This window comes from Heterobasidion irregulare, assembly GCF_000320585.1.
Source record: "Heterobasidion irregulare TC 32-1 unplaced genomic scaffold scaffold_04, whole genome shotgun sequence".
In the NCBI taxonomy this organism is placed as follows: domain Eukaryota; kingdom Fungi; phylum Basidiomycota; class Agaricomycetes; order Russulales; family Bondarzewiaceae; genus Heterobasidion; species Heterobasidion irregulare.
The window spans coordinates 2,264,169-2,285,149 of record NW_009258200.1 but is presented as its reverse complement, the minus strand read 5'-3'; the positions used below and the strand labels follow the sequence as shown (position 1 = coordinate 2,285,149).

Sequence of the window (20,981 nt, the reverse complement as noted above, 5' to 3'; positions counted from 1 at the left end):
CTCATTGGTTCTTCTATTGGTGTGATCTCCACCTTTCTACGTTTTGGCTCCATCACTCTTGGTGGTAGCACATTCTCAGGCATACTTGCCCGACTTCCTGATCCCTCAGTTTGTTGAGTTCTTCTTGCTCCATCACTATCGCGGTGCACTTTAATTGAAGGTAACTCTTCCTCCTCTTCTTCTTCTTCTTCCTTCCTTCCTCTTGTTTCTTCCCATTGCACTCCTCTTCTTTCAGGTTCCTTACCTTTCCATCTCTGAGGATGACCAACCTTTTCTCCAGGAATTCTAGTTACTTCGATCGGCCTAGGAATTTCTTCCTTTTCTTTCTGTTTCTCTTTAGCTTGAGATTTATTTCTGGGTGGTGGGTATACTCCGTCAAACTCCATTTTTCTTTTCTTGTGCAGAGTCTTCTCTGTCCTTTCGACTGGATATACATCCCATAAGCTGCCTTCTGTCTGCTGTACCATATAGATTTCATCCTCTGAACCTGCGTCTGAATCAGATTCTGAATCCAGATCTGAAGTGAACCTTGCTGTGTGATAGGAATGATGATTGGGTGTGCTTGAACCTCCATCAATGGTGATCAGATTACTTCTAGTTGATCGATTCCTTTCACGTTCAGCAGCTTGAATAATGAATTCCCCATTGAATCTTTGGATTCTTGCTCCATTTCCATGAGTAAGTCTTCCTCCATTATCCCTAGCAAGCATTCCATCCTTGATTAGTTCTGCAACTTTAGCACAGTTTGAAATTCCATGGCCCTTTTCACCACAGCCAAAGCAAATCATTTCAGAGATTGGTGGTCTAGCAGGTGGGAAATTTGGCTGAGAAATTCCTGACGTCATATGGGGTGGTGCTTCTCTAGCAGGAGCCCTACGATCTGGCAAGATTGATGGTGGAGGTGTATCTAATCTAGGAGCCCGCACGACTGCTGCAACTGTTGGATCAAGCTTTAATGCCCTATAATAGACTAAGCCATAGGTTGGATCATTGATATTCATCTTGCTCATTTGCTTGATGAGTTCTTCAATCTCGTCCTGTTGTTCACTCTGTCTTAGTTTCGCAGCAGAAGGAGGTGGTGTACCTCTTCTTTTTGGTCTGCGCTCTTCCCCACTTCTTGGTTCCTTCATGCGACTTTGATGCTCCCTCTCATATCTAACCTTCTTCCTACTTTCCTTCTTCTTCCTCTCTGCTTTGGCTTTCCTTGCCTCGACTACCCTGATATCCTCATCTGTGCTCTCTTCTGTTGAAGATTCTGAATCGCCAGACCAATCTGTTCCAAATTCATCACTGTCATCCGATTCCACATACTCGTCGAATTTTTCTCTCTGCAGAATTTTTTCCGCAATATCTGATACCTCCTTCATAAGATAGGGTTTAGAGTTATCCCTAGTGGGCTGAGATGCAAGCAGTCTTGCTTCAATCCTAGACCGCAGACCACGTCCAATACCTGCCCAGAAGTAAGTATTCAATTCATCTTCAGTAATCTTACCTTTTCCTTTTAACCATCCACCAATCTTGATATAATCTCTAGCATATCTCCACCATGCTGCTAGGTCTCCCATACGCTTGTACTTGGTCTTCTTCACAAACTCTGTAAGATCCTTCTTCTTGAAACGCTGAGTATAGAGAGCAGCATCATAGTACTTCTCTAGATCCTTCTTCAATGCATCCCACTGTCCATCAATAAATGACTTCAATCCTTCAATGAACTCAACAACACTTATAGAGCAGTAGAGTCTAATAGTCTCGCACTTGTCTTGGTCTGAAGTGATGTCATGTTGTTGGCACAACCTTTCAAAGTGTCTGATAAACCTTGAGACTTCTCTGTAATCTCCAGTGAACTTCTTCGGTGCTTTCTTGTTTCCAACAAGAGGTAGGGTAAGAATGGATTCTGCGGTATTGATGATGGGGTTGGTAGGTGCTGTAGTGATGTTATGACCACCACCCATTGTGGGAGGTTGCAAGCCTTGAGACATGATGAATGTATTGATGACTGACTAGTGACCAAAGAATATTCGATAAAATAATAGTTTCTGTGTGAAAATACCTCAACGATGTGAAGGTATATAGCCTAGAATGTCGGCAACAATACCCCCCTCGCGGTGGGCTCCAATTATGTCGCGGAGAGGAATGGTTTCTCCCCTAGATACGATCGGGGTTTCCTGTTTTTCCGGATGTACCTAGTGTTCGTTTGATTGCTGTTCTAGATGATACCTTCTGGTGTTGGCACGGTACACAGATGTTGCTCACAGTTATAGGCAACGATGAGAATATCTTGAGCTATTTAGCGAATTTCTGAAGTGGTGCCGGACCACTAACAAAGACAATACTCCGTAAATGTTGAGAATAATGAGGAGAGGCTTAAGAACTTTGTGATTCAAGTTGCTGAGGTGCTACACAGATTGAAGGCGAGCTACTAGTTCGTCTAGTATCCCTACAAGTCTTGCAGCTTATCTCCAACTGATATCACTCAAAGAACTTATTGACTGGCACTGACTGACTGAGTAAAAGTAAGAGGGAGAGATGGTCTCTGCCTGAAGCAGGACAATCAGCCTTCTTATATACTATTTCAAGTGGGAATCTCCTTCCTAGTATATACAGGCTGAGTAGAGTCATTGTGAGTCACAAAGAATGCTGTAGAAATAAAAAGAATTAGGAGGAAAGCAGACGAACAGAAAGGAAAGTAAAAGAAAGGCTCAGAATGTGGTAGAATATTCCTTCAGCTTCCTTCAGAATTGCTCAGAACCTTCCCCTCCTTTCAGCTTGGAATGCCCTAGACCTTCCCCCTTTCCTAAACATTCTCCATCCTTCCACTAAAGCTCCCTTCTATTCTACCAGATTCCACTGCTTTCTTTCCATTCCTTATTGTCTTGCCATGGTCTAGCCCTTTCTGAAATAGACCCTAGGCTCTGGAATCTGTCCCAAAAGCGAATTATAAGTATGAAAAGGGATAGGAAATCAAGTTTAAGTGGTAAAATACTCGAAAAATATGTAGAAAATCGGAATTAAATGTCCTGTCCCTTCCAGGTTGTTTCTCTTTTCTTTCTTCTAGTCAGATATTCTGCCCTCCATTCTACCATCACTATTTGATGCCTAACAATGTGCGAGCGCGACAACGGGACTCTGACAATAGACAAGGGAGGATGGGGGTACGAGTGAAGAGACGAGTACGAACGCGAATGAGGCCGAACGACGAGGATGACAAGTTTTTGGGAGTCGATGAAGACGATTTCGATGGTTGAGATGAGTGCGAATGAGCTCTGAACTGTGGGGTGCGAAAGCTGGTTTATTCCAGAGTTGTATGTAGGTTTTTATAGTAAACAGCGCCCCTAAGTAAAATATCGAACCCGAAATGAGAGTAGATGTCGAATGGGCGCCAAGCCCCAGCGATCAGAGAAGATAAGAAGGTAGGTGAGATGTCCATATGGGTTCTGAAGGTGATAAGGTAAAAGGTAATCAGTGATGTCGAAATCCCGAACGTTCGGGATCCGTCACCCGAGCGTAGGTAGCAGGAACAGGCGTTGGAGAGCCAATGAAAAATAAAGAAGAGGTATCGTACGACCAGGGTGGCCAAGCAATGGTGCAAGATCGCGTTTGACCGACCATGCGGAAGTCAGGAAGATAAGCGATAAGGACCGACCGACTCATGGAGGACATCGGCTGATACGGAATACTGGCTCCGATCTCGTAAACACTTATCGTAACACTCCTATGCGGTCATGGTAAGTACGTGAAGTGTGGGCAAACTGACCCAAGTGCTGCCGAACGTCCTTCGGTGGCTTGTCGTCGGTCGGGTAGGGACCGATCGTGTTCGGTAAAAGTCGGCGTCTTCGGTACTTGTCGAGTGCTGTTCGGTATCTCCCCAAAGCTTCCCGAATACCTCCCTCGGACCCTAGCGCGGGTGCATGCTCATCACCGGAATGGGTTAGTCATCACTACACCCCCACTTCCACCCAGAGTTGCTGTCTCGCCACTAATCTGAGCTCTTGCTAGGAGTGCTCTGCCATAGCTTCCTCCTCGGCTAGCCAATGCTCTGCTAGCTTGAGCCAGGTGGTACCCCACTTTCCCACCACCTGGTTGAACATATCCAATTCCCTCTTCATATACCCTAGACAAAGCCCTAGCAGGGCATTGGTTTGCCATATGTCCTTTTTGTTGGCAATAAAAACACCCACCCTCAGCTCATAGCCTAGCTTGTTCATCATCAGTGAGGGGAGTGTGGACAGCATCTATAGCCATGGGTACAATTGAATTATTCATGGAGGCAGGAGCATTGGAAGAGTCGTAGCGGAAGGGGTTGTTGCGACGGGGCATCATGGTGGGGACAGAGCTTTTTATGCTCTGGAGCTCTCTCCACTGGTTGTCAAATCTTTGGGTGTATTTTACCCAGTCATTCATTGTAGTCGGCATTTCTGTTAGTCTATAGATTTGTTTGAGGATTTCCAGGTGTATGGCTTGGTGGAAGTAGTCAACAGTGGATTCTAGGTCAAATCCACTGTCTCCGGCAGTCATGAGATAGTCTGTGATGAATTCATCTGCTGAGCGTTTTCCCATCCTCATGGTAAACAGTTTTTGTTATGCCTTCTGTTCTAGACTTTCATCTTTGAATGTGGCAGCTAATTCCTTTAGGAATTCTTTGAATGTTCCCCATGTCAGCTTGGTCTCCATTGCCTTGTACTCTTGGAGTTCCCTGTTGAAATAGTATTTTTGGGCGAACAGTGAGGCCGTTCCTTCCCTCATGTACAATAGTACCATCCAGATTTTGTCCATGTCTGTTGTGTACTTGATTGGGTTGGCCAGGATGTCCATATGGCACTCGTAGATCCATTCTCGGTATTTGGACCTGGTTCCATCAAAGTCTTTTGGTTTGTTTCTTTTATTTGATGACATTTTGTCATTCATGTTTGTTGCTTCTGTACTTGGTGTTGGATCCGGGTTTGGGTCTGGGCATCTCGGGTTACTCAGTCCTGGTGTGGGTTCTGGGTCTTCTTTATCTACAGGGGTTAATACTCCTGTCGGGATGACTTCCTCTTTGATGTCTTCTTTAGGGATGTCAACTGGTGTGTTTCCCTTGAGGATATCAATCGGGGGTAGTGCAGTTTTAGTTCGGGTCGGGGTTGTGACTGTTCTGAGAGGTGCTTTCCTATTTTCCCAGGCTACTAGTAAAGCGTTAATGGGTTTTCCGTTGGCATTTGATTGTCCAAGGGTGGTATATAATGTTCAAATCTAGCTATACCAATGGGGCAGAAGTCTCTCTGACATTGGACCAAAGGTGGCCACCAATTATATCAACCATACAAGACTATTTATCTTGGGGTTCTTGTTCTGTGTCATCACTAAGAGATATTTTAAGATGAGCTATAGGAGGAATTTCCAACAATTCAAATAAGCATGTGGCAGCAGCAAGCAAGTTTGGATAAAAGTAGAAGTGAGAGAGATGTGAAAGCCAAATGACACTGTCATTTGGTTCTTTCATTTTGTGGAAATGGCACATGTAGAGGGCTTCTAGCAAAGGAGTCCATTGGAGCACCTTATATATATCATGAAAGCCTTCCACATTTTCTAGACTGAGATCACGGAGGTTGAACAAGAGGGATGAAGTGGGTGGCACAAATCCACAATTACGAAGCAATAGTCAGTGTAACTGAGGTGTGTATTCAGCACACAGATCTTCTTCCAAGCAAATCCAATTAAACTCGAGAACAAGGGTTTCGAGGAATGGTGCCAGGGTTGACAGGATCGTGGCAAGATGTTGCGTGCTCTCGTAAATTCTCTCCTCGTCGTTGTCATCGACCCCATACCCCAGATAGAGCTCTCTCAGCCGCAAAGGATTGGTGGACAGATGCTTTTGGAAAATACCGTTGATTATGTAGGTTGCGCTGATCTCAACAATCATTGGCTTTGGACTCGAGCGAGATTCGCGGTGATATGTGTCTAGAGACAAGGGCAGTTGAGGGCAATCTGGCGCCACCGACGGCAGACGTGAGTGATGCTGATCCAATCTGGAGAGTAGGGACGCGACCAATGAGTTTTTTTGGGATCAGTACCCGGTGGTTGTACGGCGCACTCGATGAGAATGTAATCGAGTAATTCAACTGGGAGTTTGTGGACAGAATGCGGTACAGCGAGACTATTTAAGAAATGGCGTTGTCTCAGCGGCACAATGTCGAGATCACCTCTATCCATGATGGCTCTATCAGCCTGCGAAGAAACATAAGGCCGTCGAGCGTTTGATCTGGAACGATGAGGGCAGACGTCGATGCGAGAGGCCTACCGGTGCCATGGCGGCTGGTGCTGGAGTATGCACAGGACGGCTTGTGCTCTGTGTTCGGTGCTGGTGGAGCACTGGAGGACGGCTGGACAGGAAGGGGAGCGTGGGGTGCGGAGGTGCTGTTCCCACGCGGAAGGCGCAAACACGTTGTGTGTGCGAGGCAGCGAGGACGCGCAGGGCTGTCTGGGGCTGTCTGCGCTAGCTGCGAACGTCTCCCATGTCCCCGATTTTCTGATTTATCTCCTTGATAGCTGACACACGTCCGCCCTCCCCCAGATTGCGTCAACCCCTCGCCTGCTCGTATCGCTCACTACTGTATTACCCCGCGCTCTATCGCTCACGCCCTAGTCCATGCCCCGCGGCCCGCCGCCGGTCTGACTCTCCTGAGGCCGTCCTACACGACAAATTCGACAATGAACTCTTTTTGGAGCCTGATTTCCCACTATCTCCCCTCGATCCGCATCTACAACGACCTCGAGGACTCTGCGTCCGACTACGACACCTACGACGACGACACCTACGAGCTCCCCACCACAAACACGTACTTCCCCGCCAGCCCCCAGCCCCAGGGGCAGCGCCATGATCGGATACCCGTCATGGACGACCACCCCGCCACTTACAACCAGAACCGCCACAGATGGGACCCCAACGGTCGTGGCGAGGCTCGAACGGACGAAGACGAGGGGCGCCACAAAAAGGAACTCGAGGACCTTAAGACCCAGGTGCACACGTTGCACCACCAGCTCGTGGACCTCCAGTCCGACCTGTCCTCGACCAAAGACGAGCTCCAATTCCAGAGGTCCTCCAACTCCCACCTGCTCTCCCAGAACAACCGCATGGAGAGCGAGCTCGAACAGGCTCGCAACGCGCGCCGCACGCGTTTCTCCGAGATGCAACAACTCCGCGCTTCCTACGCTGACGTCTCTGCCTCCATGCGCACCCTCGAGACCCACAATGAGGAGCTCGCGACGCTCAAATCCTTCCTGAACAAAACGGACGACTACACCGGCGCCCAGATCCTTCAAGCCGTGCAAGATCTCAACACGGAGATCGTGCAGCTCGCTGCTGTCGTCAGCGAGGAGTTCCCTCTAGATCGGCAGAAGGGCGATCTGTCGAAGGAGTCGGATTTCGATATCGTCCGCAACTCGATCGGCGAGGGCATGCTGGAATTGTTGCGGGAGTGCGATCACAACGGCGATCCGACGGTCGTCCAGCTGGCCGTTCAAGCTTGGGAAACGTGGTGTTGTAAACAGATCCTAGACTCTTTTTGCTTCGGGCTTCCCCCAGAGATCAGCAAGTTCCTGAACGAAGTCTTCCGCGAAATGCAACTCGTCGGTATGTGATGAACACCGCTCACCGCAATCGCAGTCTCTCATATTCTCCGCAGAACCCCAACCCACGACATCACGCTGGCGTGCCCTCACCCATACTCACGCGCGCACGGTTTTGTCAACTTACCCTCGCGAACCTGCCCCTGCCTATCCCACCGTCAAAGTGCCTGCATACTCCAGCTCCAGCTCCTCATCTGCCCCCACGTCTCCCCTCTTCCCGCCGCCCTACCCAACGCCCCAGTCAACCCTTAACAACACGCCAGCCTCCCAAATATATGCCCTTCCCCCACCCCACAGTCGCACGCACTCCAACTCGTCTGCCTATTCACTCTCGACCGCGACGTCATCGCACATATCGAGCAACATCCGCGGCCTCCTGGCCATACTGGCCCTCTCGGGGTGCACGGACGAGCGCGGGATCCATCGCGAGCCGCTGCGCGCGCGCTTCGGCGATCAGGTGACACATGTCGCAGACCGCGCTGAGACGCTCTCCAGGATGATCAGGGAGGGGGTCGGGAGCGCCTGGTTCGAGGTGCTAGTCGAGAGCGCGCCCGAGCCAGGCCGGAATGTCCGGAGCCGGAGCGTCGGGAACGAGGTCGGGGTGGATGGGCTGGCGACCGCGCAATGGAAGGAAAAAGAGAAGGAGAGCGCTGAAGACCGGGAACCGTGGCGGCGTATGTTCGATCCCGCGCTGATGGAGAACGTGTATGCTGGGCATGGTAATGAGCGGTCGAGGGTGCTGTGTTCGGTCGAGTTTGGCTTGTCGTTGGTGAAGAAGCGGCCTCAGGCGAGTGTGAACGGGGCTGGGGATGCGTGGAAGGGACGAGAGGTCAAGGGGGCGAGCAACGCCGATGCGAGGGATGATATGCTGGAGAGCACGTTGCTGCTCAAGCCGAAGGTGCTGCTGGAGAGCGTGAAAGAGCTGCTGTGACATGCTATATCCGTCGCTTTGGAGCTTGAGCCCTGGGCAAGCACACGCATTCTCGTTCCTTTCCGCTTTCATTCTCAAGTGAGCCAAAGTCCGCCCTAGATCTATCCTACGAAACGTTCTCACGCCTACTCTTAGCCTCACAAGTCCCTCCCTTTTTGTGACACGTACCAGCACGATCCACCGGCGCTAGATCGTATCCTATGCTTGTGAACCGCATGTTTTACGCATGATTCTCCGCCCGTGAACTTCGATCTACTGCCGGCTTCAGGACCCCCGCATGGACGCTGCACCGCTGTCGTCCGTGCGAAGACCCGAAGCCATCCATTTCCCCCGCTCATCATGGTCGAGTCTAGCTTTTGATTTTCTCCTCGCATCCACCAGTCTTGACTGGAACTGTCCGGTCGCATATATACCTCCCATCCATGTACTTGTCGCTGTCTCGGTCATCCGCCAGATTCCTCTCGTTTTGTGGTTCACGGTTCCTAGTGCTGCTGTCCTGTCGTTCTCGCTCAACTGTTCTGTTAACATTCCCTGCACGATGTATACTACTGTACCACTTAATATAATATATCACTCGTCGCTTGCAAAGTACCGCCAAATGCAGCTAGCTAGTCATTGCTCGCTCGGAACGCCCACGGCCGCGCTCGTTTTGAATTTAGTTACACAACGAGCAGACGACAGTTCATAAGAGATCGCGATCAGAAGACACGATAGAACACGCCCGTTTCGGTACGTCGACTTTCTGGAGTTCCAAGCTGCATACATGCCACCGCCAATGGCACAAGATCGTACACCCCTCACTAAGTTGCCAGGTGGGTGCCAATCACACTCGGGGCGTCTGCGAGTTCCCATTTTTGTACGGCCCACTGCTCCTCAAGGACCATATTGCTTCCGCTCTTGGCGGGCCTAGGCGCTACCGGTATATACTGGGACTGGCGCTTTCCAATGTTGTGCAGCTGCGACCAATGTCGGCGTCTGGAAGATGATCTTTGCGATCGTGCACGATGCACCGGCACGCTTCTCACCTGCACCCTTTGCTGCCGGCGTGTGCGCCCCCTGCTTCTCCCTTCCTCAAACGATCCTCAAGCGCGCGCAATTCTAGAAGACTACACTCCATCGACCGAAGTGTGAACTGCATAAAGTTCCGTCAGGTTCCGACATGCGATCGATGTCTATCTTATCAGATAAGATCGTAGCAGTGGCGCTTAATGATAAAATACATAGCCCAGGCCCACAGGACCTCGAGAAATAATAATACATAGGAAGGAATGGGGATCTAATCCACCGAAAGCGCAAAACGGCCGCTCCGCCCGCGCCTTTGGGCGGGCTCGGGCTCTGCTTGGGGTGCATCGATCAGGTGACGACGATGGTGGGGACAGGCGCAGGGCCGGTCTGCGCGGTGGTGGGGATGGACGCGTGGGCGACCGCGGTCCTGTAGTTCGTTTTGGCGACTTTGACAGACGCGCAGGGGCCGTCGTCCGTCCAGTCTCCGGCTGTGCCTGCGGACGAAGCGTGAGCTGCCACGAAGTCACGAGCCCATCGGACGTGCCGTGGATGTGCGCGAAAGAGAGCTTACCTCCGGGGACGTCGCCGTAGCTCCACCACTTGGCGGTCCATAGATGGCCGCTGGAGGTCGTTGAGCATCGTCGCAGAAGCCCTCCGCGTGGATCGATGGTACTCACTTGTAGGTCACTTGGTCTCCACCCTGATACTTCACAAGACCAATCGAGTCAGAAACGTAGCCGAACAAGGAGCAGAGAAGGTAATTACAGCAATGTTTCTCTGCCAAGCGGCGACGACGCCACAGCTCCCGCTCGAGGGTGCAGTGGTCGTCGTCGAAGGAGCAGAAGAAGTCGAAGTCGAAGTCGTTGCCGGCTTGGACGTTGTAGTCATAGTTGTACTTGTCGTCGAGGTCGTAGTCGAGCCACCAGAACCTCCGCTAGCAAGCGCCTGCTTGATCGCAGCATCGTACCGGCCATTCTCTATCAACAGTCAAGACCCGTCGATGATAAGCACGCTTCCTTCCGAGCAGAACAAGATATGGGATGACGAACCATAGGCTTGCGAGGCGTCCCAAAGCATCACGCCGCCGAAAGAGGAGTATTGGTTCCGGGTGGCCTGTGCGATGCTTCCGAGCGTGCCGACGTCAACGTATCCGGAGCCTGCGGCTGTGCTCGAGGCCGGTGCGCCGATATAAACTTTCACGTTCGGGTTCGGGGAGACGGTCTTTGCCCACGTATCCCTAGAGAAGGCTCTTCAGTGGGCGCACGACGCACTAGCTAGGATGACTCTGTACCATTGGTCGAAATTCCAGTCCTGACGAAGAGCATGATTAGGTTTGTCGTTAGTGAGACGTGGCGCTGCTTACATTCGGATTGTTGAAGTTCCCGAGGCCGCAGTAGTTGTTGTCTGGTATATATCGATATCAAAAAGTGAAAAGGGCCGCAACGAGATCTCTGCGTACAGAACTGAACGTAGACAGCATCGAAGCCGACAGCGTTGATGATCGATCCCATGTACGCATCAGGGAAGGGACATTGCGGGGCACCGGTGACATAGTACCTGAACAGGTTGTGTTGGAAACGCCGTATGAAGACCATAGAAGCACGTACTGCTTGCTGGCACCGCTAGCATGTGACCTGATCTGAGTGATAAAATCAGGCCAGAAGGATGAAGAGCCTCCTTCGAGGTCGAGGTCAACACTTCAACAATACCCATGACATTAGACCTTTTGGGAATCTGGGGCGAGGGAGGGTACGAACCCATCCAGGACGGCACTACCAAAGGGTCTGGTCGAGCTGGAACCGCCAAGGAACGTGTTCCAAATCGTGTCGGCGAAACCTTGAGCTTGGCTCTGGGACGTGAAGCTGACGGCTCCCGTCGCACCTCCAATGCTGATGGTCACGATCTTGCCCTTCGACTGACACGTGGTAATGTCTGAGGCGAGGAAAGAGCAGTTGGGAAGGTTGGTCCCGGCAAAGACGGGGTCGTCGTTGACGTTGCATATCTTCATCGGTCACACACGGTCAGACCAGCAGGCAGAGCAGCAGCCGAGCACACTCACATTGGCAAGGTCTATCGATGGGAGGTTACCGGTGCTGAAAGCCACGTTCAAAAATGCGATAGGGAAGGCGTCGATGCTGTCGTCCTGGTTCGGGTGAGCCAACGTGTTCTAAGATTGTTATCGCGAGGCGTGCAGGTGACCTACCTGGCAGTAAAACGCCAGCTTCTGCTGCCAGTTAGCGGTGTCACTGGTATGGGTAGCGCCATAGGAGTTCTGCCCCCAGTACCTGAAGCGAACGGTCAACTGGTGAACTGGCGGTGACAGCATGTGAAGTCATACACGGCGACCTAACAAGTGAACGTGTGAATGATGTGTATTGAAGAACAAAAAGATATCAAGAAGCTTACATTATCGTTGCGAGAATTGTCGAAGCCAAAGGACAAAGATGCAGATGTGAGAAGTACAAGGAACGAAGTCAACCGAACGAACATCTTGGAAGCTGGTTGAGAGCGAGCACACTGGGCCAGACTCGCAGTGCCTACCTGGCTTTATATGCCCTCAGCATGCGCCAACGCCGACAACGCCTTTATTAGCCTATGGGATGCGCGTGCAGCAGAATGATGAAGCAAGATTGAGGTGCATTGCCGATCGAAGCAGACAAGGTGTGTTGGCCCTGAGGTAGACGAGTATGTCCAGTGTGCAGCTGCGATGGGCCGTCACTGCATCAGCTGCTCTCCCTAGATACCGCTCGCGGAGAAGGTCAGGGATCAATTTCGAGTCGCCGGGTGGTACGCAACACAGTCTCGAATCAGTATGATGCCGGCGTACCCTCGGCCTACTCTGAGAATGGAACATTCTGCTTGAGGACCCTAGCTCGATAATCAGGGAGAGTCAGATGGATGTAGCAGCCCTTAATTTATGTCGCGCCGAGACGATCTAAATGTTGAAAGGTTGTGAGATAAAAGTGGCGCATCAGGATGGCTTTTGAACAGGGGACGACATTGAGGTATGCCAACTGTAGCCGAAGCAAGCGATGCATGTGCAGACAGTTTCTAACGATGCATATCATTCGATAAGACACAAGATTAGCGTAGCTGCACAGATCAAGAACAGAAGCAGTTCGGGAAGGAGTCGCATGCCATGGGTGCACGCGCTGACCCGCATCTAGTTTATGTTCGGGTTCGAGTGATGTCATTCCCAAATAAGCAGAACAAGTATCAGCGATCCACCGCGCAAAAGTTTGCGAGCCTCCATCAAACTCTCGCCTACGAGTAAGCGTCCAGGCTCCATATAGCACGAGAATGTTGAACTTAAGCAAGCACCCTGCCTTCGATTCAACGGACTTGCTGTGCATTATCAACCAACCGTTTCGGGTTGACGACTCACCTCCAGCCTTGGAGAAACAGACGTGCATTACCCCGGGCCTGTCAACAGCGTGCATTGCCAGATAAAATGGTAGTATGATGGCCAGAGGCCTGAGATTTGAGAAAATGAAGCCTTCCGGCACGTGCTCTGACCAAGGGGAGTCGTGAAGCTTGTGTCGGTGAGACCTATGAGGGCTATTCTGGTACCTCACGCAGAAGAGCTGCTCGGCCTTGCGCCATGGGTGGAGTGCAGCACCAACAGAGAAGCATGCCCGGATGCGCACTCTCTCAGGGGATTTCGGATTCTGCCGAACTCACTGATGCCGCAAGTGTCACGTCCTTGGTCTGAAACTCTGTAGCTTCAAGCTTCCGAAAACGGCTTTTCAGCCATTGAACTGTCAGTTATATCCTCGCTTCCTGCTCGACCGTGTGGTCCCCAACATACCAGAGACGGAGGAACAGAGCACGCCTCTACATACTGGCCGCAGCGTGATATCATCGCGATCACATGACCTGCCCGCCTCTCCCTCCGAGATCGCGAGATCTCCTCGCGCACGCGACGGACCGACCGTGCGAACGAATCGATCCGCCCGAATTTCTGCGAAAAAAAATCATCTCTGCTCTGCCACTGCTCTGCTCCGCGGCGAAATCTACTGAGATTCAGCCAGCCTCACCTCGTCCGACGCTGAATCTCCCGAAATAAGGGCTGCCTTGACCCACAAGCGGGTGCTATGCACGAGCCAGTACGTATTCTGACAGGTCCCGCACGCGCCGCGCCGCGCACCATGACCTACCATGACTCGTCCGGACTCGTCTCCTCTACTTTCCACATCCTCCCACATCTTCCCCCTGCACCAAAAATCGGATAACTTGTGCAGTATGACAGCTGCATTCTCCCCGCCCTGGAGATAGAGCGAGGCCTGGCAGGCGAGGACAGACCATGCTTCTGGCGAGTACAAAGCCCTTGTACTCTTTGAGCCTCTTATTTTGACCGAAAACAAACCAAAGGTTCTGCAGGTGCACTGTTATATTCGAGGGCTTGGTGCACTAATTGGATACTTACCCATCTTTGCTCTAGCATTCGCCCTCCTCTCAAGGGCTGGCTTTTGGTTGGGAATTTTCCACCCAACCGCGCGTCCGGACCTGTTCTTCCGATGCCCTGTGCAGCTCGGATCTCGCGGCGCAGGAAAGGCACTTGTCTATGTACCACCACCTGGCTCAATCGGTCGGTTTACAAACAATCCTGCTATACATTGACTCCACGGCGCTATGCTCAAGCCCTGTTGCTAAAATATGCATAATCCATTGCGCCATAGCCAAATACAGAGAATCAGCGGAGGGAGTGCGGCACCACGCTCAAAATACGGAGGATAGAAAGGATGGCAGATAAAGACGACACCCAGTCCATTACTTTCGCAGGGGGGAATAAGGTAAGTAGACAAGACGGGGAACACCACACCTATAGATACAGGTTCGATTAAGCCGGTGGGGAGGAGAAAGCAGCAGTAAGGACAGGGTATGTTCGACCGAGAATGGATGGTAAGATAAGCCCAACATCTATAATGTCCAGGTCAGTGGACAGATTCAAAAAACATATACAATCATGAACGAACCATTGATAATTGACAATCGTGATCAAACAGAAGCACTGAGCCCCATCGCGCGGGCCCCCAAGCCTATTGCGCCTTCCCAGCCCAAGAAGCGCTCGCCGCCGATCGTCGCAACCTTCTCCACGTTCCCATATTCCTCCTCCATCTCGTCCCTGTAGTGCATGAGACCGCGCGTCCGCGCCCACACAGACACGAATAATATTCGTTTGAGCTTGCGGTTCAAGAAGAACCAGTGCGAGCTCCACAGCAGCGCGCCGTGGCGCCGCCCGTGTACATGGCCCAGCACGTCGTCGTCGCTCGAGATCCGCGCGCGGTCGCCCAAACCGTGCGCAGGGCGGTGCCGAGCAGCCTCATCGACGTCGTAGTCGTCAAACGCAAACGTCTCCTCGGGTTCGTCCGACGACGTGTCCGAGTCGCCGACGCTCGCGATGTCGTCTTCGTCGTCGGAGTAGTCGTTGGCGTGCGGGTCGGACTCGATATCGGGGACGTAGGAGAAGACTTCGCACTCGGGGAGGCCAATAACGTCGTCGAGTATGCGATAGAGGGACGGGTGCGTGCCGGTGACGATCTGCGGGGGGGCGAAAGGGCTCGGGAGGAACTGGGGAGGGGAAGAGGAGGTGGGGAGGGATGAAGGGAAGAACTCGGACGAGGTGGGCGGGTAGGCTGAGTATGTCCGCGGAGCCCGCATGCCCGCATGGTGCGGGGCGACGAGGGTGGTGCTGAGAGCATTGAGGACGCCGGCGCCGCTCTCTTCCTTGTTGAAGTGAGCAGGTTTGACGTCTGAGAACTCGTGGTCGGGGAAGGCGATGTTGAGGGTGGCTATGAGGAGGTAGAGGGTCTTGCGGGAGGCGTGCTTGTCGATGGGGCCGAAGGGGGTCATCTCGGCCTCGCGGTCGAGGGCGATGAAGGAGGGGACCGGGGGGGAGTTGGAGACCTCGTCGTTATACGCGTGCTCGAGGGACTTGAAGAGTTTCTTGTCGCGCTTGATGTTCTTGCAGCTGTAGGCCTCTATGCGGGTGTGAACGGAGCATTCGGGGCCCTCATGCGATAGGGCTTGCGCGAGGCGAGATAGCTCTGGAATCTCGATATACTTCATAGGTGGTGTGCGCGAGCGGGTGGGGGTCCTCGGGATGGGTCGTCAGAGGAGGCGTCGAGGGTGGGAGCAGAGATAGAGGATGGCAGTGAGAGAGGATGGGAAGCGTCTGTTGAGTTGAAGACGGAAAGGGGCTGGAGAAAGCGCCTGATGGACAAATCAACCCGGCTGCCTTTCTTGGCCAGGTGGCGCGCACGTTGTCGCGGCGACTCTCCTGCGCTTGTCTCGCTCACGCAGCACACGTTTCCTGCGCACTGCTTGGCTGGCTTGGATCTGCGCATCACGCTCTACCCTTGCATCCTATGGCGGTAGCAGCAAACCTGCTCCGCGACGGTGGGCCCAGCCGCAATCTAAGCAATGTGACGTCCTCCGCCTGACCAGCTTCGCTTCGAATGGGGGCGAAGCCTCTGTCTTGCAGGTCAAGGACCTGATTTAGAGCTCTGCGACCTGCGGAGAACTGGACTGTACTTCGCCCCATGACGCGGCCTCTATGTATGAGTACATGCGCAGGGGCGCACAGAGGCGTATGGGATGCTTAAAAGCGCATCGCTTGCATCCAGTTCGTTACTTTTCATCTTCGTCTTCACCTTGTCGTGTATTGGTAAATTTGTCATTGCCTTCATGGTTTACAAGAACGATGATGCTTCGCTGGCCCGACAGCCTTGGACGTTCATGCCGCCGCAACCGTAGATGGAGGCCTATGCTGTGGTCTTCCATTCTGCGCTCCTAGGCATGTCCAATCCCCATCTGAATTTTACGCATTCTGTGTGCCTTCGGCTCAACATTGTCTGCAATAGCGTCGCTTTTCACGACCTCCGCATAAAGTTGACACTTTTCGTGTTGCTGATCTACCAGCATCGCTCAGTGTGCATTTGTTTCATAGGGTTCTCCATGCGTTTGGGGCAGTCGAAGGGCCACGGCGCGCTTTCGCGCCCATGCACCTGGAGGGCAGAAGCAGGTTGTGTTTGATGTAGATCCAAACTTCGTCCGATCGAGAGCCACAGTATGACGCTATGCACGTTTGAGAATAGATGCCGTTTGCAGGTTGTCCGCCGGTAGCATAAATCTTGTTTGACCAGCAGCAGTATATTCAGATTTAGCACGGACAGCCTAAACTCAAATGTGACGTCATTGTCTGCTTGCGAAACAGGCTGCAGCAGGCCCGTCCATTGCGTTCGACCTTTGGCACGCGCCATCGCACATCGTACCACATGTTCCGTTGTTCCGTGCAATATACTCTATAGCCCCCGTTCGGAAAATCACCGTTAGGTCACTGATATTATACGGATGCGATGAGGGGCCTAGTGGACCAGGATATCACATGAAAGACCTGCGCGCCAATGCAGCACCTATTTTATCCATCGCACCCCAAGCGTCTCGGACTTAGTGCTTCTGCATCCTCCCCACACCCCGTACCCCCACACTCGTCACCCTTCCGTAAACACGTCGTCTCGCCATGTCTGACATCAAAGTTGACGGGTTCAAGGTAAGCGCGCACCGTCCTATTCAGATAGGAGCGCTCGAGACTGATCAAGAGCGGCTGAACCTCCGGCGTGCGTTTCGTGGATCGACAGACCTCAGATATCCTCGCGGGCCTCGCGCAGGTCTTCGAGGCCTACTCAGAAGAAGAGAAAAAGGCGCTCATTCGCAAGGTCTGTCCTCCCCCTTCCCCACCCCTCTCTCACCCCTCCTCCGCCCAATCGTACGCGCGCGCTCAATACCCCACCGTCGCTCACCTATGACAGACGAACGGCATCTTCGAGCTGCGAGTCAAGAACGCCGCGGGCGCCGAGGGCGTCTGGACGATCGACATGAAGAAGGCGGGCACGGTGTATCAGGGCGAGGCGAAGCCCAAGCCCGACGTGACCCTCCTCCTGTCCGACGATACCTTCGCCGCGCTCGCCGAGGGCAAGCTCGACGGCCAGAAGGCGTTCCTCACGGGCAAGCTCAAGACCAAGGGGAACATGATGCTTGCGACGAAGCTCGACGGCGTGCTCAAGGTACATCGCTCACTTGATTCCGCGCGACGTGTAGGTCGCTGATTCGTCGGGGCGCTACGTACAGGCTGCGAAGACGAAGGCCAAGCTATAGATCCAGTTGTACACACCCGCACCTATTTTTCACCGCACTCCCTATCTGTACGGTCTACACCAGCATTTCTATTTGTATTATGCCGTAAAAGTATACCTTTGTCCTGATCATCCGTAGTCCCTACGATCCGCCAAGCTTAGAGGTGGGGTAACATTAACGACAACACCGAATATAAGAACATGTACAACGTGTAAGAAAATCCACCCAAGTGTGAGAAAGTCAAAAAAGTCGAAAACAAAAACAATCAGAACATGCCACCAAACAGTCCTCGTGGACGACGAGGGGTGGGCTGCGCGTCAGTGCGAAGTGTTGATAAGCTGTTCAGCTGTTTCATGACCTATTCACGCGCCAATGTCAGTAACAACGAAAGACGTCCAGCTCGTCGGGAAGAGTGACGCACCTCCTCGAGCTTGTCCTTTCGCTCCTGCAAGTCCAGATGTTTCCGCACCACAGGGTTTTCTCGCGCAAAATCTACGATCTCTTTCCGGTCGAGATTGTAGAGCAGTCTCGAGTCGACCTCCCGAGGGAACTGATAGAAGAACTGGTCGAGTAGTTCGATGTTAATGAACATTGATGACGTGTACGCCAGCTTGTCGGCGACAACGTTCAAGAAGGCTTCTGGGCAGAGGAGGTCAGTCTCTGGGCCTGCACGACACCGTTTGGATTTGAGGGCGGCGAGGCGGAGTTTGAGGATGCTCAGGCGATCAGTGTACAGGGTCGCGTGCCGAGCTGTCAAACGTGGATCAAACCTAGGACACGCTCGCGGACGGAATGCATGACATACCATCGAGGATCTGGCCTGGAGGGTATTTGTAGGATTCTTCCTCGACGGGCGAAATGTCCTCTTCGTCGCCTGCCGCAGCCATTATGAGGCGCTTCTTTTTCCTCTCCTTGTCCTTCTCTTGCAGGTCCCGCACATACGTCATCAGGTTGTTCAGGCGCCTGCTCCCGCCGACCTTCTTTCGTAGCTCCTTGAGCTTCCCCTCGCACATCCCCACCTCCCGTTCGAACAGGTCTACCGCATCCTTCCGTCCGTTCTCCCACTCACGCTGGTCCACCTCCACCTCGTATTTGTACGGTTTGATGCAGTTCTCTACTTGGTCCGCCGTGAGCGGTATCCGATCTCGCAGAATCATGTGCGCGAACTGCACTAGTCGCTCTGCCGCTTGCGGATGGTACGTGAACGGCTCGCCCGCTGCAATGCTGTCGATTAGCGCCCGCAGACCGTCAGCCACCAGTAGCGTCGCGTCGCGCCCGACACCCGACTTGGTCAGCAGTGACGAGGCCGCTTCGAGCTTGTATCTCCAGTATGGCTCCACGTTCTCGGGCTTGACCTTTGTGTCCGCGCCCAGGACCGTGAACTCGCCGACACGCTTGTCGTTCCAGTACAGCTGTTCCAGCACGTCCATCACGCGATCGTCCAACATGCCCTTCAGCTTCGCGCGCACGGCGGGCTTGCGGAACTGCAGCGTAAATTCCTTGAACCGCGCCTTGAGCGCATCGACCGTCTCCGCAACGTACGACTCGGGTGAGATGCGGCGGTCGTTATACTGGACCTTGAACTGGTACTGTGCCTCCTCGAGCTCCAACTGCACTGCATTCGTGATGCCGTGCAAAGAGGAGGCCATCGAGGACTCGAGAACGTCCATGAGGCGTTTTCGGAGAGTGTCGGTACCCACCATGAGAGACGAGGAACCGTAGAACTGTTCCTTGTGGGCGCGGAAAAAGTCGTCCCCGCGGCGGGTAACTGCGTTCGTTGTCTCACGGCGACCCTTCTTGCCTGACGGCTTGCACACCACGCCAACATAGCCCAGATGCAGAGGGTACCTGTTGCCGGACAGGATGACTGCACCTTGATCCGCAGGGACGAGGTCCATTTTTGTCACGACGCCAATGGTGCGCAGACCCAGTGGGTCAACCTTCCGGCTCGCGCGGAGAGCGGGCGAGTTGGCGAGATCGACATCGGCGGCACAAACCGCGAGGATTATGTTCGGCTCGCGGATATATCTTTCACAGAGCGATGCGATCTTCTCTTTCAAAGACTCGGGCTGGTCCAGGGACGCGATCTGCACGTATCCGGGGAGGTCGATAAGGGTCAAGTCTGGGACGTACGGGCTGTATATGCGGAGGTCTATCGGCTCGTTCGAGACTGCCTCAGAAGAGGGGACAGCGAGGTTGAGGTCAGTCAGGGTCTTTTGAATCTGTGCGAAGTCTGTGACTTTGCCGAGTCCGAGCGCAGGGAATTCACCGTATTCCACTGCCTGGGAACCGTTTGTTGCAGGGGTGTGGATGAGTGTCAACTCGATAGGACGGCGGGTGACCATATTATTCCCCCTGAGGTACATAAGAATATATATAATCGAAATATTCTGGGAGACTCACTTCGGGAGGAACTCGTGCCCAACTATAGCCTCCAATACCGAGCTCTTGCCTGAACTTTGGCTGCCAATAACCACGATGCTCGGCAGCTTGAGCGCGTCGCTCTGGTCAATGCTCAGCAGCATGCTCCGGATTTCAATCAACTTTTTGGTCAGATGCATGAGCCCGTTCTGCCGCGAGTCTGAAACGAAGTCGTCCGTGTCCTCGATCGTGACCGTAGAATCCGACGGCGAGGACATCGTCGCCGCCACGAGCGCTGCGATTGCAGCGTCTTCGCCATCTGGTCGCCCGCCATGTGAGGACTCTCCTCCCTTATGATGCGATCCCTCTTGGTGGTCATGCTCTCCTTTCGACGCGAATAAATCTTTAATAAATTGAGGTGTCTCGAACTTGGGCAGTTTGACTTCGGACACACGATCCGACACCGCCCTGAGTCCGTCTGATGCCGTGTCGAAAGCGTCGGTGGCGGTATCCTTGACGGAGTTAATCCATCCTTCTGACTTCTTCCTGAATTCTGGCAAGCGATGGCTATAGCTAACGCATGGGAACACGCACGAGATTTGCTTACCTTCATACTTGTAATTGGCGTATGTAAAGCCCCCGGCGCCTACTGTGGCACCTGCGATGGGCACCCTGAATGCCCGGAGAACAAATTTGGGGATGGCAGTGTATGAGAGCGCGCGAGCATTGGCATGCCGGAATGCAGCAGCAGATGAGGCATAACGCGGTCGCAGACGAGCGGGGTGAGGCGAAAGGATGGTTGTAAAGTGTCTATGCGTATATCTCAGTACCTCCGTCTGTCTACGAGACGCATTCAAGCCGTAAGTCACAGTCTTCTGCGAGGACAGCGAGCGGAAGAAGACCGAAGACATGGTGCTGATGTGTGCGCTACCGACTGTGGGAG

The 20,981-nt window shown here is 53.0% G+C and overlaps 11 protein-coding genes across 11 annotated transcripts; 3 read left to right on the top strand and 8 right to left on the bottom strand.

Annotated features, from left to right (window-relative positions):
* Positions 1–1,457: 1,457 nt before the first annotated feature.
* Positions 1,458–1,952, bottom strand: HETIRDRAFT_54739 (uncharacterized protein; the record flags this gene model as incomplete). The annotated part of the gene is made up of 1 exon (XM_009546361.1): positions 1,458–1,952. A coding segment is annotated over one exon (495 nt), but the record flags the coding sequence as incomplete, so codon positions are not given.
* A 2,040-nt stretch (positions 1,953–3,992) lies between these two features.
* Positions 3,993–4,563, bottom strand: HETIRDRAFT_107338 (uncharacterized protein; the record flags this gene model as incomplete). Its single annotated transcript, XM_009547230.1, has 2 exons — positions 3,993–4,196; positions 4,249–4,563. 2 exons carry the CDS (start codon positions 4,561–4,563, stop codon positions 3,993–3,995), a joined length of 519 nt encoding a protein of 172 aa, XP_009545525.1.
* Positions 4,564–4,578: 15 nt separating this feature from the next.
* HETIRDRAFT_119785 (uncharacterized protein) lies at positions 4,579–5,299 on the bottom strand (the record flags this gene model as incomplete). Its single annotated transcript, XM_009547229.1, has 2 exons — positions 4,579–5,073; positions 5,240–5,299. 2 exons carry the CDS (start codon positions 5,297–5,299, stop codon positions 4,579–4,581), a joined length of 555 nt encoding a protein of 184 aa, XP_009545524.1.
* A 1,383-nt stretch (positions 5,300–6,682) lies between these two features.
* HETIRDRAFT_409136 (uncharacterized protein) lies at positions 6,683–9,119 on the top strand. The gene is made up of 2 exons (XM_009547227.1): positions 6,683–8,614; positions 8,672–9,119. The coding sequence occupies exon 1, from the start codon at positions 6,688–6,690 to the stop codon at positions 7,615–7,617; it is 930 nt and encodes a 309-aa protein (XP_009545522.1). The 5' UTR covers positions 6,683–6,687; the 3' UTR covers positions 7,618–8,614; positions 8,672–9,119.
* On the top strand, positions 7,662–9,119 carry HETIRDRAFT_433846 (uncharacterized protein). Its single transcript, XM_009547228.1, has 2 exons — positions 7,662–8,614; positions 8,672–9,119. Exon 1 carries the CDS (start codon positions 8,102–8,104, stop codon positions 8,534–8,536), a length of 435 nt encoding a protein of 144 aa, XP_009545523.1. The 5' UTR covers positions 7,662–8,101; the 3' UTR covers positions 8,537–8,614; positions 8,672–9,119.
* A 770-nt stretch (positions 9,120–9,889) lies between these two features.
* Positions 9,890–12,031, bottom strand: HETIRDRAFT_107336 (glycoside hydrolase family 18 protein; the record flags this gene model as incomplete). The annotated part of the gene is made up of 14 exons (XM_009547226.1): positions 9,890–10,035; positions 10,113–10,164; positions 10,221–10,241; positions 10,307–10,518; positions 10,591–10,778; positions 10,833–10,852; positions 10,905–10,945; positions 11,001–11,098; positions 11,149–11,238; positions 11,299–11,543; positions 11,601–11,684; positions 11,745–11,826; positions 11,880–11,887; positions 11,948–12,031. 14 exons carry the CDS (start codon positions 12,029–12,031, stop codon positions 9,890–9,892), a joined length of 1,371 nt encoding a protein of 456 aa, XP_009545521.1.
* HETIRDRAFT_474390 (uncharacterized protein) lies at positions 11,745–12,734 on the bottom strand. Its single transcript, XM_009547225.1, has 3 exons — positions 12,083–12,734; positions 11,950–12,031; positions 11,745–11,826 (listed from the first exon to the last, which is right to left on the bottom strand). The coding sequence occupies exon 1, from the start codon at positions 12,393–12,395 to the stop codon at positions 12,135–12,137; it is 261 nt and encodes an 86-aa protein (XP_009545520.1). The 5' UTR covers positions 12,396–12,734; the 3' UTR covers positions 11,745–11,826; positions 11,950–12,031; positions 12,083–12,134.
* Positions 12,735–14,311: 1,577 nt separating this feature from the next.
* Positions 14,312–14,520, bottom strand: HETIRDRAFT_163642 (uncharacterized protein; the record flags this gene model as incomplete). Its single annotated transcript, XM_009547224.1, has 2 exons — positions 14,312–14,461; positions 14,518–14,520. 2 exons carry the CDS (start codon positions 14,518–14,520, stop codon positions 14,312–14,314), a joined length of 153 nt encoding a protein of 50 aa, XP_009545519.1.
* Positions 14,521–14,539: 19 nt separating this feature from the next.
* HETIRDRAFT_315020 (uncharacterized protein) lies at positions 14,540–15,610 on the bottom strand (the record flags this gene model as incomplete). The annotated part of the gene is made up of 1 exon (XM_009547223.1): positions 14,540–15,610. The coding sequence occupies one exon, from the start codon at positions 15,608–15,610 to the stop codon at positions 14,540–14,542; it is 1,071 nt and encodes a 356-aa protein (XP_009545518.1).
* A 1,422-nt stretch (positions 15,611–17,032) lies between these two features.
* On the top strand, positions 17,033–19,022 carry HETIRDRAFT_409133 (uncharacterized protein). Its single transcript, XM_009547222.1, has 6 exons — positions 17,033–17,093; positions 17,182–17,259; positions 17,353–17,607; positions 17,672–18,035; positions 18,099–18,427; positions 18,483–19,022. The coding sequence occupies exons 1-4, from the start codon at positions 17,064–17,066 to the stop codon at positions 17,696–17,698; spliced, it is 390 nt and encodes a 129-aa protein (XP_009545517.1). The 5' UTR covers positions 17,033–17,063; the 3' UTR covers positions 17,699–18,035; positions 18,099–18,427; positions 18,483–19,022.
* Positions 17,748–20,949, bottom strand: HETIRDRAFT_383311 (uncharacterized protein; the record flags this gene model as incomplete). Its single annotated transcript, XM_009547221.1, has 5 exons — positions 17,748–18,035; positions 18,099–18,427; positions 18,483–20,032; positions 20,081–20,591; positions 20,646–20,949. 5 exons carry the CDS (start codon positions 20,947–20,949, stop codon positions 17,943–17,945), a joined length of 2,787 nt encoding a protein of 928 aa, XP_009545516.1. The 3' UTR covers positions 17,748–17,942.
* Positions 20,950–20,981: the final 32 nt, after the last annotated feature.

Excerpts from the sequence above, each read along its gene's own strand:
- HETIRDRAFT_409136 (XM_009547227.1), top strand. The coding sequence starts at position 6,688 with ATGAACTCTTTTTGGAGCCTGATTTCCCACTATCTCCCCTCGATCCGC.
- HETIRDRAFT_474390 (XM_009547225.1), bottom strand. The coding sequence starts at position 12,395 with ATGTTCCATTCTCAGAGTAGGCCGAGGGTACGCCGGCATCATACTGAT.
- HETIRDRAFT_409133 (XM_009547222.1), top strand. The coding sequence starts at position 17,064 with ATGTCTGACATCAAAGTTGACGGGTTCAAG. Across the intron at positions 17,260-17,352 it reads AAAAGGCGCTCATTCGCAAG|ACGAACGGCATCTTCGAGCT; the intron begins GTCTGTCCTCCC and ends CACCTATGACAG. Across the intron at positions 17,608-17,671 it reads AGCTCGACGGCGTGCTCAAG|GCTGCGAAGACGAAGGCCAA; the intron begins GTACATCGCTCA and ends CGCTACGTACAG.
- HETIRDRAFT_433846 (XM_009547228.1), top strand. The coding sequence starts at position 8,102 with ATGATCAGGGAGGGGGTCGGGAGCGCCTGGTTCGAGGTGCTAGTCGAG.